This window comes from Salmo salar, chromosome ssa12 (assembly GCF_905237065.1).
Source record: "Salmo salar chromosome ssa12, Ssal_v3.1, whole genome shotgun sequence".
Classification (NCBI taxonomy): domain Eukaryota; kingdom Metazoa; phylum Chordata; class Actinopteri; order Salmoniformes; family Salmonidae; genus Salmo; species Salmo salar.
Genome location: NC_059453.1, coordinates 34,122,153 through 34,139,952, shown reverse-complemented (window position 1 = coordinate 34,139,952; position 17,800 = coordinate 34,122,153). Strand labels below are relative to the sequence as shown.

Below are 17,800 nucleotides of genomic sequence, written 5' to 3'. Positions count from 1 at the left end.
ACTGCTCTTGTGTTCATTGCCTGGCTCGTTGCGAACTAATTTGCCAGAATTGTACGTAATTATGACATACCATTGAAGGTTGTGCAATGTAACAGGAATATTTAGACTTAGGGATGCCACCCGTTAGATTAAATACGGACCGGTTCCGTATTTCACTGAAATTATATTTTTGTTTGTTTTCGAGATGATAGTTTCCGGATTCGACCATATTAATGACCAAAGGCTCGTATTTCTGTGTGTTTATTGTATTATAATTAAGTCAAAAAACATCCAATAGTCAAAGGTATATGGAATACAAATCGTATGGAGAGAAATAGTCATATAATTCCTATAATAACTACAACCTAAAACTTCTTACCTGGGAATATTGAAGACTCATGTTAAAAGGAACCACCAGCTTTCATATGTTCCCATGTTCTGAGCAAGGCACTTAAACGTTAGCTTTCTTACATGGGAAATATTGCACTTTTACTTTCTTCTCCAACACTTTGTTTTTGCATTATTTAAACCAAATTGAACATGTTTCATTATTTATTTGAGGCTAAATTGATTTTATTTATGTATTATATTAAGTTAAAATAAGTGTTCATTCAGTATTGTTGTAATTGTCATTATTGCAAATAAATAAAAAAATTAATCGGCCGATTAATCGGTATCGGATATTTTTGGGTTCTCCAATAATCGGTATCGGTGTTGAAAATCATAATCGGTCGACCTCTAGTCTGCACCATGATAGTTTGTTGGTGATGTGGACACCAAGGAACTTGAAGCTTTCAACCTGCTCCACTACAGCCCCGTCGATGAGAATGGGGGCGTGCTCGGTCCTCCTTTTCCTGTAGTCCACGATCATCTCCTTTGTCTTGATCACGCTGAGGGAGAGGTTGTTATCCAGGCACCACACGGCCAGGACTCTGACCTCCTCCCTATAGGCTGTCTCATCTCATCGTTGAATTTTTATTTACACGTTGTGTGTATTGTTGTGAATTGTTAGATATTACTGCACTGTTGGAGCTAGAATCACAAGCATTTCGCTACACCCACAATAACATCTGCATGTGACCAATAAAATGTGATTTGATGATTTATTGCCAAATTGTTTTATGACAACTACACTCAGCAAAAAAAGAAACGTCCCTTTTTCAGGACCCTGTCTTTCAAAGATAATTCGTAAAATCCAAATAACTTCACAGATCTTCATTATAAAGGGTTTAAACACGGTTTCCCATGCTTGTTCAATGAACCATAAACAATTAATGAACATGCACCTATGGAACGGTCGTTAAGACACTAACAGCTTCAGACGGTAGGCAATTAAGGCCACAGTTATGAAAACTTAGGACACTAAAGAGGCCTTTCTACTGACTCTGAAAAACACCAAAAGAAAGATGTCCAGGGTCCCTGCTCATCTGCATGAACGTGCCTTAGGCATGCTGCAAGGAGGCATGAGGACTGCAGATGTGGCCAGGGCAATAAATTGCAATTTCCATACTGTGAGACGCCTAAGACAGCGCTACAGGGAGACAGGACGGACAGCTGATCGTCCTCGCAGTGGCAGACCATGTGTAACAACACCAGTATAGGATCGGTACATCCGAACATCACACCTGCGGGACAGGTACAGGATGGCAACAACAACTGCCCGAGTTACACCAGGAATGCACAATCCCTCCATCAGTGCTCAGACTGTCCGCAATAGGCTGAGAGAAGCTGGACTGAAGGCTTGTAGGCCTGTTGTAAGGCAGGTCCTCACCAGACATCACCGGCAACAACGTCGCCTGGACCAGACAGGACTGGCAAAAAGTGCTCTTCACTGACGAGTCGCGGTTTTGTCTCACCAGGGGTGATGGTCGGATTCGCGTTTATCGTCGAAGTAATGAGCGTTACACCGAGGCCTGTACTCTGGAGCGGGATCGATTTGGAGGTGGAGGGTCCGTCATGGTCTGGGGCGATGTGTCACAGCATCATCGGACTGAGCTTGTTGTCCTTGCAGGCAATCTCACCGCTGTGCGTTACAGGGAAGACATCCCTCATGTGGTACCCTTCCTGCAGGCTCATCCTGACATGACCCTCCAGCATGACAATGCCACCAGACATACTGCTCGTTCTGTGTGTGATTTCCTGCAAGACAGGAATGTCAGTGTTCTGCCATGGCCAGCGAAGAGCCCGGATCTCAATCCCATTGAGCACGTCTGGGACCTGTTGGATCGGAGGGTTAGGGCTAGGGCCATTCCCCCCAGAAATGTCAAGGGGACTTGCAGGTGCCTTGGTGGAAGAGTGGGGTAACATCTCACAGCATGAACTGGCAAATCTGGTGCAGTCAATGAGGAGGAGATGAACTGCAGTACTTAATGCAGCTGGTGGCCACACCAGATACTGACTGTTACTTTTGACCCCACCTTTGTTCGGGGACAAATTATTCAATTTCTGTTAGTCACATGTCTATGGAACTTGTTCAGTTTATGTCTCAGTTGTTGAATCTTATGTTCATATAAATATTTACACATGTTAAGTTTGCTGAAAATAAACGCAGTTGACGTTTCTTTTTTTGCTTTGTTTAGTACAGAAATATAAATATCCCATAATGTACATGAAATACATAACACCTTTATGTTCCCAAATGTGATGTATATACGCGACGATTGAAAAAAAAGTAGGATCCTGAAATATATAGCAAATGTTAGGCTACATATATTTAGTCACAAAACATTAGACAAATAATTGTCGAAAGAAAATGTATCACAAGCATCCAAAAGTAAGTGGTCATTGTATTGTATTTCCTGCATAGTAGGATATCACAAGACAAAGAGTAGCCTAAACTGTTCAATGTGATCATTTTTATAACCATAGCCTAGTACTACAATTGACTCTGGTCTGTCTCACACTAAATTGTATTTGCAACAAAATAATGTAATAAACATGAAATTCTCCATTATTACTGTATGTATACAGACAGATATCCTACCATACATTTATCCTTTTTTATAATAGAAGCATCTCTACCACTGTGAGTCAGTGTTGTAGACGTTTGCCACAATGTAGCCCTGCCTACCTGTGAGAAAATGCACTCCTTTGACTTCAGTCATCCTCATCACTTTTCTTATCCGCTATTGCTGTGTTTCCCTATCCCTCTCTGACTTCAGACTGTTTTGGCTGTGCTGGCCGCTTCTATAGCTTGGGCTGCTCTGGGTACTCTCTGGTCTTTTAAGGATGTCACTCCCTTTATTCTTTTCATCGTCCAGGGGCAAGTAATGCTCACTGGCATCTGAGTACTGGTCATCGGCATCGGAGTAATGGTCATCGGCATTGGAGTGATCACCATCATCTGAATAACGCCCAATATCCACCCTCCCCCGCCCTGCTTCGTCATGGCCTTCATCCTTATCTTCTTTTTTTGACTTGAATTCATCTTTCTCAGCCTCCTGCTCTCCCTCCCGTTCTTGGTCAGCAAAGCTGTCTTCATAATCGTCTGGGTAGTCATCCTGGAAGACCGTGTTGTAAATAGCCGGTGTATCTGTCTCATCCTTTTCACTGAGAAAACAAAATGAATAAACACTTAACACAAAAAATATCAACTCTTATACCATGGCATTGTTTAATACTCGTTTCGGATTGACTTGAAGGGCATTCTAGAGCGTGCATTATTTCAGCACAGTAGAATTCAATAGCTTTAGTTCATTCTTACATGTTTGAGCTGCCTTTGAAAGCAAAAGTCAAACTGAAAACATTATTGGCATTATTGAATTCGATTTTTATAATAGCAAGCTAATGGTGTGTTCGTAAATTAAATCTGGAGTGCCAGAGTGCGCTCTGGGCGTTCGTAAATTCAGAGCGTTTCGCTCTCGGAGCGCACACTGGACGCTCTGGCCAAGGAGAAGCCTTGATCCAAGCATTCTGACCTCACAACCGCAGTCAAGCACCCAAGCTAACTGCTAGCTACTTCCAGACACAAATGAGAGATCACCTCACTCTGACCATTTTACTTGCCCTAGCAGAGCTGGTTAGGCTGTTTTCATGTTATCCAGATCGTTGGTGACTGTAACTGTACTGCTGGCAACAATTTAATCCTGATATTTTTACTGACACCAGGGCCATATTCAACGGGTATTGAACGATCGCAAATTCATCAGTTATTCTGCGCTAAGACTGATGGTTTGACTAGCTAAACTAGCAAGTATGTTTGACTAATGATTTTGACTAATGAAGTATGTTTACAAAATGTATAATTCACTGTCATTGAGCCAGAAGTCTACCTTTGTTTTGGGTCACTGGAGGAGGTGGTCCAGCATGCAGATTCTTGTCCACCTGGCTGCTGGGACTTGGGCACCTTGCCACTGACAAAGTCCTCACTCACTCCACAGCCTCGCAGGGTGTCTGTGTAGCGCTTCTCTGCAGCGTGTTTGGCATTCATCTGTCAACAGACAGAAGGGAAAAATAGCATACATCATGACCAGTGATGGGAAAATAGTCAGTCATACATTTATTATTCATGCAATATACACTACCATTCAAAAGAATGGGGTCACTTAGAAATGTCCTTGTTTTTGAAATACATTTTTTTGTCCATTAATATAACATCAAATTGACTGATGTTTTGCGGGTACTATTTAATGAAGCTGCCAGTTGAGGACTTCAGACGTCAGAGTGTCTAGTTTGAGAAACAAATGTCCTTGTCCTCTTGCTCAGTTGTGCACCGGGGCCTCCCACTCCTCTTTCTAGTTTTATAGCTTCTTTAAATCAGCACACCAGTTTTCAGCTGTGCTAACATAATTGCAAAAGGGTTTTCTAATGATCAATTAGCCTTTTAAAATGATAAACTTGGATTATGGTTTCCAGCTACAATAGTCATTTACAAAATGAACAATGTCTACACTATTTCTGATCAATTTGATGTTATTTTAATGGACAAAAAAAAAATGCTTTTCTTTCAAAATCAAGGACATTTCTAAGTGACCCCAAACTTTTGGACAGTAGTGTATATTTATTGTGTGAATGAGTAGTATGAGATGTGGAAAGGATGCCTCTTATAACTACTGAAATGCAACCCATGTCATGTCACTCCACGACTCACACGCGTGTGTGTGTGTGGGCCGTTTCAGGCTCACCTGTGCGACCTGCTCCAACAGCAGAGGCCTCCCCTTCACTCTCTCCTGGATCTCCCTCATCTCCTCCTGGTACTCCTTCCTCCGTTGAAAGTCCTGCTTTCTGTTTGAAACACACAGACAACCTCTCACCCCTGTGATCCCACAACCCTCAGCACTGAAATAACCCTCAACCCTGACCTGTTCAACAAAAACATCACTTTTACAACCGCGGCTTACTGTTACTGATATGGAAATCATAGTCACAATTGAGAGGCAATGTTCAGTTCAGTCTTTAGGTTTGCAATTCCACTCATCATTTTCATATGAAAAGATCCAGACACAACAGATTGATAAACTGTTCGGGGGGGTGGGGTTTGGGGGGGGGGGCTGTGGAGTGGGTGTTCATACTGCTCTCAGGTTGGGTGAGTTTCTGGGTTGTTACAAGTATAATTGTAATGTTATGGATTTCTATATGGGTTACCTGAACTGCTTGAGCTTGGACTGGTTGGTCTGGGAGAGGGGCACGTGGGCATCATTGGCTTGGGCACACTTAGAGACCACCTTTGCTAGCTTCTTCTCTCTCTGCTTCTGTCTCTCACTCCAGCTCTCCTCCTCTTCCTCCGCCTTCTTTCTCTGCTCAAGCACCTTTCTACTCAAGGAGACAAGGCAGTCATCGATGACAGGAAGGCATTGGTGGAGGAAGGACTTTGTCAAAAGGGAAAATGAAGGCCAAGGGCACTAGAAGTAGGACTAGGGGGGTAATGTCAGAGGTTGGGCATTTTGTTGTTTTGGAGCTGGGAGTATATAGGAAGTCCACAGGATTCAACAGACAAGGGTTTCAACTTTCAGGCCATAACTATTCCTAAAAAGAGCAACTAAAAGGTCTTCTGAAGCTCTGACTAGCTTGTCTAAAAAGGAGACGCCCCTTGCTATTCTATGTGGGTAGTACCTTACGGCCTCTTGGCGTTTTTTGCTGGCATCGGTGACTTTGGCAGGCAGCTGTTCCAGACTGCCTGAGAGGGAGGAGCAGAGGCTAGAGTTGTGTGAGCGGACGAGCCCAGCTGTGCTGACGTAAGGCCAGCGCTTGGCCCGGGGACTCATCTGCTCCTTCTCGATCTCGGCCAGGATGCGTTCGCGGTGCGAGGGGATCTGTGACGTCCGGAGCTGGAACGGCTCACACGTTGTCAAAGGCTTCACGTCGCGCCGGCTCTCCAGCTGCTTCTTAAACCTCCTGTAGCTGGCGTCGAAGTCGGGCACCTCCGGGTTTATCTTAGGCCTGTAAGGGGCCCTGTTGTCATCCTCGGATCCAGCGGTGTCCCCCCTGGCTCCATCCTTAGCATGCTCCCTTTTGCTAATGTGGCGTGCCAGCATGTTGGATGGCATGGAGGAGCTGTGGAGCAGCTCCTGGGCCCGCATCTGCATCTTGATGGCACGGTACAGCTGCTCCTCCTTCAGTTGCTCGCCCGTAGCCGCCTCGTACACCGTCTTGGGCACGGGCTTGGCCCTGAACGCTCGGACTCTCTCCTGGCTGATTGGCTGGAGGTTGCGGAGCTGCTCCTCTCTCTGCTCCCTCTTGAGACGTTCGCGCTCCAGGAAACTGAAGGGCCGCTGGGTGGAGCACAGACACTGCTGCTCTCGCTCGTGCATGGCCCGCCGCGCCTCGTCGCGTTCGTGGAGCTCCTCGTAGAGGGGCAGGCGGACATGGACGGGCACGGAGCTGGCACGGAATTTGTGCTGGCACTCTGTCAGCTCCTCCAGCTGCTTCCGCAAGGCCGCGTTCTCCAGCTCGATCTCTGACCGCGTCTTCACACCTTTCTGGCGTTTCTGGTTCTCCCGCAGCGTCATGTGGAACGGCTTGGGGACGGTCACTCTGGGTTTCGAAGGCTCGTGTTTGACATCTTTGCACCCTTGCTTCTGGTCCTTACCCTTGATGCCTTTCTTGTGGCCCCCAATGAGGCTCTGGAGGGAGGATGTGGACGGGTGGCGCTGGCGAGGCAACAGCTTGAAGTCCTGCCACATGTTCTTGATGTGCTCTTTGGGGGAGGACTGCAGACCCTTCTCCACGTTGTTGTCTACAGCACCTTCCTCGTCAGATGTGTCCGACAGCCCAGAGCCCCTCCTCAGCTCCAGAGCCGAGTGGGCCTTCCTCAGACGCCTCACGGGCATGGGGCTGATCTTCAAGTACGATCTGGTGAGCGAAAAAAGATTTTACACCATTAGAATATGAATTGACTGAGTACAGTACACCCACCAGGAACAGAAATCATGTACCCTACCAACTTCAGCGTATTATCTTGATGGTTAATCAAGAAAAACAACAAATTCCAAGCAAGAGCAACAACACACCCGTGTGCCTGTGCCCCCTGCACGTTTTCCGAGGGTGGTGCGCCTTTGAGCTCCAGCTTCTTGCGGTACATGCCCTCTAGCTCGGCCATGGTGCGGAGGTGGGCCCTCTTTAGCTCCTCCAGCTTGCGGTAGTACTCCTCGTTGGAGAAGTAGAACTCACGCAGGTCGATGTGGTCCCCCGTCACTCGGTAGTCTTTGATCATCAGGAGGCTGCCCTTCCCGGGGGCATCCCCATCACCGTAGTCAGTCCCCGAGCCGTCATACTGCAGCTGAAAAGTCAAAGAACGTCATGGGGAAATGAAGCAATAAAAAACCTTTACATTGTGCACGGACTGTAGAAAACGTGTCTGTGGAATCCATTCCATACAAATAAGAAATGTAGCCTACAAAGGACATTATTGGTCAAATGCAAAATCGACTTTGTCTCGGGCCGTAACAACACCCGTGCCAACATATCCTCCAAACACCGGCTTCTCTGGCATTATCACTTAAGTAAGCTATGGAAGCAACGGGTATCTTGGATAGGATTGTGGCTGCAGGAAGAAAAAGCCTTTCAACTGTATTTCTATGACTTTAAGATACATCTTAAAGGGGAAGCCCCATATGTGTTAATATGCCAAATGTATGGAAGTGTATCATCATGTAAGAGTAGTACTGATGACTGGACATATTGTAGATGGTTAAAGCATAAGGCCTAATATGAATTGTGTAGAGTAGAGCATAATATGAGATGGCTACTTGATGCCTAAGCTCATTATCCCCAGCTCTGTGGGTTTGAATGACCTATCCATATGGTCACGCACGGAAGGTGGGTGATAATGGAAGGAGAGTGTGTTCAACTGTCACACTAGCTGTTCTGCCTCCAACCTTCTCAATCTTCTTTTCTTCAGATGATGAATGGATGAGATCCGATCATACATTTACAAAATATTAAGAAAAGAAGTCTAAAGCTTGGACAAGCAATTCTAAAGAGTATCCTACTGATCACGTTACAAGCCAGATCAAAATGAATGTACTTTCTAAATAAAAAACTATTTGGAGATGCCCAGATGTAGGGCAAATCCTTGTCCAGTGAGGAAAATAAAATGGGATTTGAAATAATGTTGTCCAAAGGTAATTAAGCAATAAGGATTACTGGCACTGTGACGTCAGTGTAATCTAGTAAAGGAGGGAAGCCAAAAATAGGCCAGTAACAAATTATGCAGGTCAAATCCTCTCCCACACAGGCAGGTTGACCTGAACAGTCAAATCTCTGTAGTAACACTTGAGAACAACATGCATTTTATGAGAATCCACCGACATAAGTAAATGCTTGATCTGAATTTCCCAATCTTCAACATGAGTCTGATATGAAAGATAATTCAAGGCATATCCACTTAAATTTACATCACTATCCAGTGTCATAGGCTTGTATAGGCTATACATTAGGCCTACTTACATCAACTTAGATGTTTGGTAGCAATGTGTGATCAATATGTTTTATGACTAAGCCATCTAGCAGATCAATGAGGGAGGAGAATTAGCCTATTATGGAATGAGGAAACATGAATAATACAATTAAAAAACGTATGCAACCGGTGTGCAACGTACCAGCTATGTGCAACTGGTGTTCCATTTCTCTTCTGATCAACATAATGAATGAGGGTATAACGTTGATGGATTGGTTAGTCGGATGAATGGCATTTTGGCAAGTGTCGGATTGTGCTCCAGTCCTCTTTCCACCCGTATGATGGATTTCATCCAATCATTGCAGAATATTTCTTGATCGCTTAGCTCAGCTTTCAAATACAAAACTCATCAGCCGATATCTTACCTCTTTTTCGTAGTCTCGATTGTCAATATGACCAGCTACTGACGAATATGGAAGGGCTCGCTGCCTTTCATACAACGCCAACGGAGCCTTGGTGTGTGCGTCTACCGGCGTTTTCAAACAGGAAGTAACCAGGACGTTGGCGCGATGGGCATTCGCCATTGTTTCCCCTGTTCTTGCTGTCTTTGTCAAAGTTGAATCTAATAGACGCTGCAACTACTTGGGAAAAGCACAGCAGATGCTCTCCAGAGCACCAGCATCGTGTGGTTGTAAAGGATATGACTAGCTGTTTCAGGAAGTGAATCGTTTTTTTTCTTTTTTTTCTTGAAAACTGTTAATCGCAAATTTTTTAGCATTTAGATCCTAACAGCTTTTTTGTTGGCATAGTATTTAATTGTCTTAAAATAAAGTTAATTATATATAATATAGTATATAATATAGTATATAGTATAGTATATATAATATATAATATAGTTATATATATTCTATAGTTTATTTTTGCAAGGTATGAAAATATTGTTTGTACATTTACATTTGTGAATATGACATTTGGCCAAAAGAATAAGGAAATTCATTAATAAAATTGTTTCAACGTATTTCTATCGTAAGTAAAGAATCCAAGCAGTACATCTCTCCATAATAGTGCAAAATCTTCATAAATGTGTTCAATTATAAATCTACTCTTGCCACAGATTCATTACATGAATACAGTGCCAAAAAAGATGCAACACGTGTCTGGGTGGTCATTCCAAAATATTTTTTTTTTTACTTCCTCATATAGAAGTTGGCAGGATAATATTTATGAATAATTTAAAAGAAACTTCCTTCATTTTGTTAATAAGTAGGTGTGTGTGTGGCAACATCCAAACCTTTTTTTTCCAGTGGTAGAAAAAGTACCCAATCGTCATACTTGAGTAAAAGTAAAGATACCTTAATAGAAAATGACTCAAGTAAAAATGAAAGTCACCTAGTAAAATCTTACTTGAGTAAAAGTCTTAAAGTATTTGGTTTTTAATATACTAAGTGTCAAAAGTAAAAGTAAAAGAATAAATAATTTAAAATTCCTTGTATTAAGCATTTACAGACAGCCAGGGCAAGCGCCAACATTTAGACATCATTTACAAATGAAGCATTTGTGTTTAGTGAGTCCGCCAGATCAGAGGCAGTAGGAATGACCAGGGATGTTCTCTTGATAAGTGTGTGAATTATACAATTTTCCTGTCCTGCTAAGCATTCCAAATGTAACGAGTACTTTTGGGTGTCAGGGAAAATGTATTGAGTAAAAAATACATATTTTTCTTTAAGAATGTAGTGACATAAAGTAAAAGGTGTGAAAAATATAAATAGTAGAGTAAAGTACAGATACCCCAAAAAGTACTTTTTACTTAAGTGCTTTACACCACTGCTTTTTTCCAACCGATATTATCAGTAAAACCATTCCAATAAGGCATGACATAAGGTATAGATACAACATCCTGTTGAAACAAGGCTCGTATTGCTCTATTGTTGTTTAATGGACAAAAAGAAAAACATATCTTTCCTACTGATGAGTCAATTAATTAATTGTAGGTATGTTCTAAGGGTCAGGTCTTGACACGCTCCTGAATAATAAGGCAACACCTGAGGGAATGGCAATTGAAAAACAATTGAAAAATCTTTAGGTGTTACAGGGATCTTGTAAAGTGTTAAGAATTCCTTATAACTAAGTAAAAGTCCCTCTGCATTTACAAGTTGTCTCACCAATAGGATATTATTTCTGAACCAATATTCTAAAAACAAATATGTATTTTTATACAATATGTCCCAATTATTCCATATATAATATCTATGTGGAGAAAAATGATGCTTATAAATGAAGGACCATAACAAGAAAACCTGCAGATGAAAAGCAGAGTTTCACTGTAACTTTGTCAATATTATAATTGAAAACCAACATGAAGTTAAGGCCACCAAAATGTAGAGAAGACATAAGGAATAAAGTTCCACAAAGCTGGCACATGCGTTTCCTTGCCCGAACCAGACAGCAAAGGTGGTTGCCCAGAAGTTATGGAACCAGTTCTTCTGTGTCTATGGGTTTCCCCAGCGGATACACTCTGACAAAGGAGCAAACTTTGAGAGTCACTTAATCGCAGAATTGCTACAAGTCTCAGGAGTCAAAAAGTCCCATACCACTCCATATCATCCTATGGGCAACGGTCAGACGGAAAGATTCAACCGCACGCTCGGAAACATGGTCCGATCGTTGCCAGCGAGAGCAAAAGAAAGATGGCCCCAGATGATACAGACGCTCACCTTCTCGTACAACTGTACCACACACGAAACGACAGGATTCGCACCGTTCTTCCTGATGTTCGGCCGAATTCCACGGCTGCCAGTGGACATCATGTTTGGAAGTACCTTGAAAAACGAAGACGTGTTGACTCATGACGAGTATGTTGATTCGTTCCAAAAGGACCTGCGAGAGGCTGTCAGGATCGCTCAGGCCAACACCACTGAAGCTCAGAAAAAGCAAGCAAGGCACTATAACAAGAGAGTGAAGGGTACTGCCCTGGAGATTGGGGACCGAGTTCTCTTGGCAAACCGAAAGGAAAGAGGAAAAGGTAAACTTGCCGACTTGTGGGATTCAACGGTGTTCCTGTCCTGTCTTTTCACAATACTATTGCAGATCAACATAAAAGCCTAAAGACAGCCGTGGTGTTGCTCTTCATTTCTTGGTTCTCCTGTGGTGCATAAGAAACCCGCTACAAACTGTTTTATCCAATTGATCTTAAAAGTATTATTTAAGGTAATAAAGTCCAGAACATTCAGGCCACCATACTCAGAAGTGTTCATTACAACAGTTTTCCTAATGTAATGGGTACGGTTTCTCCAAAGAAAGTTGAAAAGCATCTGGTCTATCTCTTTGCTTATTTTACCGTCAAGATCTAAAGATAGAGTAGCATATGTTAGTCTAGAGATGCCTTCAGCCTTGGTTATTAGGACTCTTCCTTTAAAAGATAAGTCACTCTGTAGCCATTGACTTAGCTTCTTCTGGGTTTTTTTAATAACAAGGTTCAATTTTAGTAAGCCTTTAGATTTCTGATCCTTAGTAATGGTTATGCCTAAATATGAAAGTTCTTCTTTCACTGGAATACCATAATATGAGGTTGCCACACAATATTTGACAACCATGAGTTCACATTTATTAATGTTTAGACAGACCAGAGTCTTTGGAAAAGGATTTTAATCACATTGATCGATATGGGAATCTGACTAGCATCTTTCAGAAAAAGTGTAGTATCGTCAGACAGCTGGCTTATAATCATTTCTTTACCAGCTATGGAAATACCATGTATAGGACTATTATTTAAAGAATTTGTAAGAAATTGGGTGATTAATAAAAACAGATACGGTGAGATAGGACAACCTTTAACTCAAATCTAGGTGAGGTGCTATGTTTCAGTTTGATAGAGCTGTTACCATTCCTATAGAGTCTTAATACCCTTACAGAAAAAATCCCCAAAGACAAATTTCCCAAGGGAGTGGAAGAGGAACCGATGCTCCACTGTGTCAAAAGCTTTATAAAAATAATATGAAGCTATCCTATTAGTCTGATATTGTTAGAAATGTGTCTGTTCCTCATAAAGCCAGACTGTTTTCATCAATGATTCCATCCAGGACTTCTTTAATTATTTTTTTCAAGTAGTAATGCTAATATCTTAGTCATTATTAAGAAGACAAATTGGACGCCAGTTATCGACGAGCAGCACTTTTTTAATAACCCCTGAGTCATTGTAGGAGGGAAAACATTGTTTTTAATACTCTAAAAAGCTACTTGTTCAGAAAAGAACTTGTACAATTCTGCCGTAATTCCATCAATACCTGGGGATTTATTGGTCTTTAGATGTTTGATACTCTCGATAATCTCTTCAACTATAATGGGTTCATCACACTGTTTAGATTCTGTATCACTGATAGCCCTGAATAATTTTCACTCTCAAAAAAAACATCTGTGATTCCTGACAGTACGTAGTGCTATACAATTCCCTGTAAATTACCTTCGACAGTGTTATCTTGTGATCATGCCATCAATGTTTTGTGATTATTGGTGTCGTAAAAATGTTAGCTAACGGGTCATAAATTAGCATGTTTGACATTTAATTGGAAATACTAATCAGCTTTTTGATAAACGGCTTAGCAAAAAAAAAAATTGGTCCCGTATTATCGGCATACCGTCCCCAGTTGTCGGGCACCTTAATATTTTCCGAAGCGTTTACTAGATAGTTGACTAGTTGGCTAGCCTCCCTTTAAAAAAAAAAGACTTGCATGTCAACTTTTCATTGCGTAGCCCGGTGCGCCCTCCCGTGGACTCTTTAAAAAAGGCTTCTTCACCAACATATTCAGTGTTGTAACCAAATAATGTCTCATAATTTGTTTTACAGATTAATGTTATGTTTTGAGAAAGTAGAGAACAGTTTAATATAAAATATAAATTAGTTTAAATAAATACACCTTTAGTTTCAGTCGTGTGCATTGACAAACAATTAAAACACAGTTGGAGTTTGTGTTGCAGAGATGCACTTGGAAAGCAAAGGAAGAAATACACAAGATGGGTTGATTAAATATATATTTTAGACATGTATTTTTTTTTTTTACAAATAAATAATTTCATATGAAAACAAACAATTCAATCTCGACCTCATCTCTATATTGCCACAAAAACCACAATAAAAAAAAATCCAGCTCCAACGCCACCTCTAGATCCCACAGCACACACCTGCAGTAGAACCAGTGCTGGCAGAAGTCACTGCACACACCTGCAGTAGAACCAGTGCTGGCAGAAGTCACAGCACACACCTGCAGTAGAACCAGTGCTGGCAGAAGTCACAGCACACACCTGCAGTAGAACCAGTGCTGGCAGAAGTCACAGCACACACCTGCAGTAGAACCAGTGCTGGCAGAAGTCACAGCACACACCTGCAGTAGAACCAGTGCTGGCAGAAGTCACAGCACACACCTGCAGTAGAACCAGTGCTGGCAGAAGTCACAGCACACACCTGCAGTAGAACCAGTGGTGGCAGAAGTCACAGCACACACCTGCAGTAGAACCAGTGGTGGCAGAAGTCACAGCACACACCTGCAGTAGAACCAGTGCTGGCAGAAGTCACAGCACACACCTGCAGTAGAACCAGTGCTGGCAGAAGTCACTGCACACACCTGCAGTAGAACCAGTGCTGGCAGAAGTCACTGCACACACCTGCAGTAGAACCAGTGCTGGCAGAAGTCACTGCACACACCTGCAGTAGAACCAGTGCTGGCAGAAGTCACTGCACACACCTGCAGTAGAACCAGTGCTGGCAGAAGTCACAGCACACACCTGCAGTAGAACCAGTGCTGGCAGAAGTCACAGCACACACCTGCAGTAGAACCAGTGCTGGCAGAAGTCACTGCACACACCTGCAGTAGAACCAGTGCTGGCAGAAGTCACTGCACACACCTGCAGTAGAACCAGTGCTGGCAGAAGTCACAGCACACACCTGCAGTAGAACCAGTGCTGGCAGAAGTCACAGCACACACCTGCAGTAGAACCAGTGGTGGCAGAAGTCACAGCACACACCTGCAGTAGAACCAGTGCTGGCAGAAGTCACTGCACACCTGCAGTAGAACCAGTGCTGGCAGAAGTCACAGCACACACCTGCAGTAGAACCAGTGCTGGCAGAAGTCACTGCACACACCTGCAGTAGAACCAGTGCTGGCAGAAGTCACTGCACACACCTGCAGTAGAACCAGTGCTGGCAGAAGTCACTGCACACACCTGCAGTAGAACCAGTGCTGGCAGAATTCACAGCACACACCTGCAGTAGAACCAGTGCTGGCAGAAGTCACAGCACACCTATGGCACCTCGGACCTACACTCCTGCGGGAGCTTGCAGGTGGATCACACTCCCTGCAGTGAGCACAGCAGGTGGTGTCTTATTTTATTTGAAAAAAAGTAATTAAAAAACACATTCAATTGATAAACATGGTTTTGCAAAATGTAGAAGCACTACAGCAACAATAGTAATTGATACAACAGAGAGGAAAACAAAGATTATGATGTACCCGAGAGTGCTGCCATGAGTAGCGTGACAGAGGTGGCAGGTGGAGCTTTTCTCTTCCTTTTCTGTGCTGCAGTTAAGAGAACAAGTAGTGTGAAACAGAGCATGATTCATGAAAACCCTTGTCAAATGTTTTACAACAATACCCCTGGAGGAAGCTGCCGAAGTTTTGGAGGAGGTGGACATGCCTTGAGGGCTGGTGCTATGGACTGTAGATATGTAAAGAAAGGAGAAAAAAAAGTTTAAACATTGCAATTTTATAAAACACATAAGTAATTTTTTTGTAATTTAACATGTGTTCACCTGTGGAGGTGGCTGTATTCAAATTGCAGGGGGCAGGGACACCATACGAAGCTGCTATGGTGGTGTGACCAGGGGAGACGGAGGAGGCAGTTGGTCCAGAGGAGGCCGCATTGGTGGTGACAGATGGGGGGGGTGCATCATGGTGGTCGTGGGCGACACTGCCGACGATGGTTTGGAGGCTGGTGTTTGTATTGGTGTGGCAGGGAGTGTAGGCACGTTGCATTTTTTCTGGCCTTTTATCTGCAGCTGGGGGCTACGGATGCTCTTACAGGTGTTGGACACTGGGAGGCACTGGCGATGCAGCTGTCAGGAATGGTTCCAGCAGGAGGTTCAGCAGAGGCGATGGAGTCAATGGTCTCATCTGGAATACTCTGGCAAATTCTGATTTGTTTACAATGTAGGAGTGGTCAAAATGGCTGAGGTCTCCAGCTACCTTGGAGAACTCAGCCTTTAAAGGGCCAAAGTATGCCACGTCCAGCAGCTGCAGGACATAGGTGCAGTGTGGTGGAAGACAAAGAAGTATAACCCCTTCCCTTAGTGCCGCCACGAGCACCTCCAGGTCCATGTGGCTTGTGTCCATTGAAGAGAAAGAGAGGGCGCTCCTTCACTGCATAATGAATAAAGTGCTGAAACCACTTCCTGAACAGGTCCCTGTCAATGTAGCCACTGTTTGACTGTCCATACAAAGCTTAGGGGGGGGGCTCCCAGTGTGTAGTGGCCACCGGGGAAACACTTGGGGTAGATGATAAACAGGGGGACATCCTCCCCAGCTGCGTTGAAGCAGGCCAGCACTGTGATGTGCTCCTTGGTCCCTGGAGCCTGCTGGTACACGTGTTTTGCACCCCGGGGAGCCAGCGCTTTGTGCCTGGTCGCTACAAAACCCAGAATCATCGCAGTTATATAATTGTCTGGGTTTCTCCCTCAACCCAATCTCCTCCAAGTGCTTCTCAGAAGAAGTAAAGAAGGTGTCCATCATCGGACGTGTGGCACACTCCGCTCTCCCCCTGTCTATGGTGTCCGGCCTCCTCATGCTCAGGTTCTTGTGCCTCCTCCTGATCATTTCCCACCACCTCTTCCCCAGTGGTGGGATTGTTTCCCCTGGGTGCCGAAACCTAGAATATAATAAAATATAAAATTGTCCATCAGGATGAAAACGTTTGTATATATATATATATATATATATATATATATATATATATATATATATACATACACATACACCTGTTCGAAGTTGTTTAGAAACTAAAACTAAAAATAAGGCCTTGTGCTTCACATTGTTTCGTAGCCCCCTAGAATTAAGAGAAACTATAGACAAAGACAAAACAACAAAGATAATATAAAACTATAAACTGTAGGATGAGTCAAAAACGTAGGAGCAGTGAACGTAAGCTACAAGGGAACCGAGATCTGCACCATTTAAGTCAACTTAAAGTGAAAATAGCTTATACTATAAACTCTCTGAGCTAGTTGTTATCCAGCTCTTGAAATTCATCTCAACAGAAAATGATGTTCAAGACCAAACCAAGTGTTCTCTATACTAAGGGAGAATAAGAACCCTCTTTAGTGTAAATAAAATAAAAAAAATATATATACACACTACCGTCCAAAAGTTTGGGGTCACTTAGAAATGTCCTTGTTTTTGAAAGAAAAGCAATTTTTTTTGTCCATTAAAATAACATCAAATTGATCAGAAATACTGTGTAGACATTGTTAATGTTGAAAATTACTATTGTAGCTGGAAACGGCAGATTCTTTATGGATTATCTACATAGGCGTACAGAGGCCCATTATCAGCAACCATCACTCATGTGTTCCAATGGCACGTTGTGTTAGCTAATCCAAGTTTATCATTTAAAAAGGCTAATTGATCATTAGAAAACCCTTTTACAATTATGTTAGCACAGCTTAAAACTGTTGTACTGATTAAAGAAGCAATAAAACTTGGTCTTCTTTAGACTAGTTGAGTATCTGGAGCATCAGCATTTGTGGGTTCGATTACAGGCTCAAAATGGCCAGAAACAAAGCACTTTCTTCTGAAATTCGTTAGTCTATTCTTGTTCTGAGAAATGAAGGCTATTCCATGCGAGAAATTGTGTACTACTCCCTTCACAGAACAGCTCAAACTGGCTCTAACCAGAATAGAAAGAGGAGTGGGAGGCCCCCGGTGCACAACTGAGCAAGAG

The 17,800-nt window shown here is 43.0% G+C and overlaps 1 protein-coding gene across 2 annotated transcripts; it reads right to left on the bottom strand.

Annotated features, from left to right (window-relative positions):
* Positions 1–2,536: 2,536 nt before the first annotated feature.
* fam161a (FAM161 centrosomal protein A) lies at positions 2,537–9,513 on the bottom strand. 2 transcript variants are annotated; one of them, XM_014131339.2, is made up of 7 exons: positions 9,241–9,513; positions 7,428–7,696; positions 6,031–7,269; positions 5,563–5,730; positions 5,103–5,202; positions 4,251–4,408; positions 2,537–3,528 (listed from the first exon to the last, which is right to left on the bottom strand). In XM_014131339.2, the coding sequence occupies exons 1-7, from the start codon at positions 9,397–9,399 to the stop codon at positions 3,105–3,107; spliced, it is 2,517 nt and encodes an 838-aa protein (XP_013986814.1). In that variant the 5' UTR covers positions 9,400–9,513; the 3' UTR covers positions 2,537–3,104. The 2 variants fall into 2 exon arrangements, with proteins under 2 accessions (XP_013986814.1, XP_013986815.1); XM_014131340.2 differs by lacking the exon at positions 9,241–9,513 and adding an exon at positions 9,018–9,217.
* Positions 9,514–17,800: the final 8,287 nt, after the last annotated feature.

Bases quoted from the DNA above. Each gene is read 5' to 3' on its own strand.
- fam161a (XM_014131339.2), bottom strand. From the start codon at position 9,399: ATGGCGAATGCCCATCGCGCCAACGTCCTGGTTACTTCCTGTTTGAAA. The intron at 4,409-5,102 runs GTGAGCCTGAAA...GTCTGTTGACAG, and splicing joins TGTTGGAGCAGGTCGCACAG to ATGAATGCCAAACACGCTGC. The intron at 3,529-4,250 runs GTAGACTTCTGG...TTGTTTTCTCAG, and splicing joins TCCAGTGACCCAAAACAAAG to TGAAAAGGATGAGACAGATA.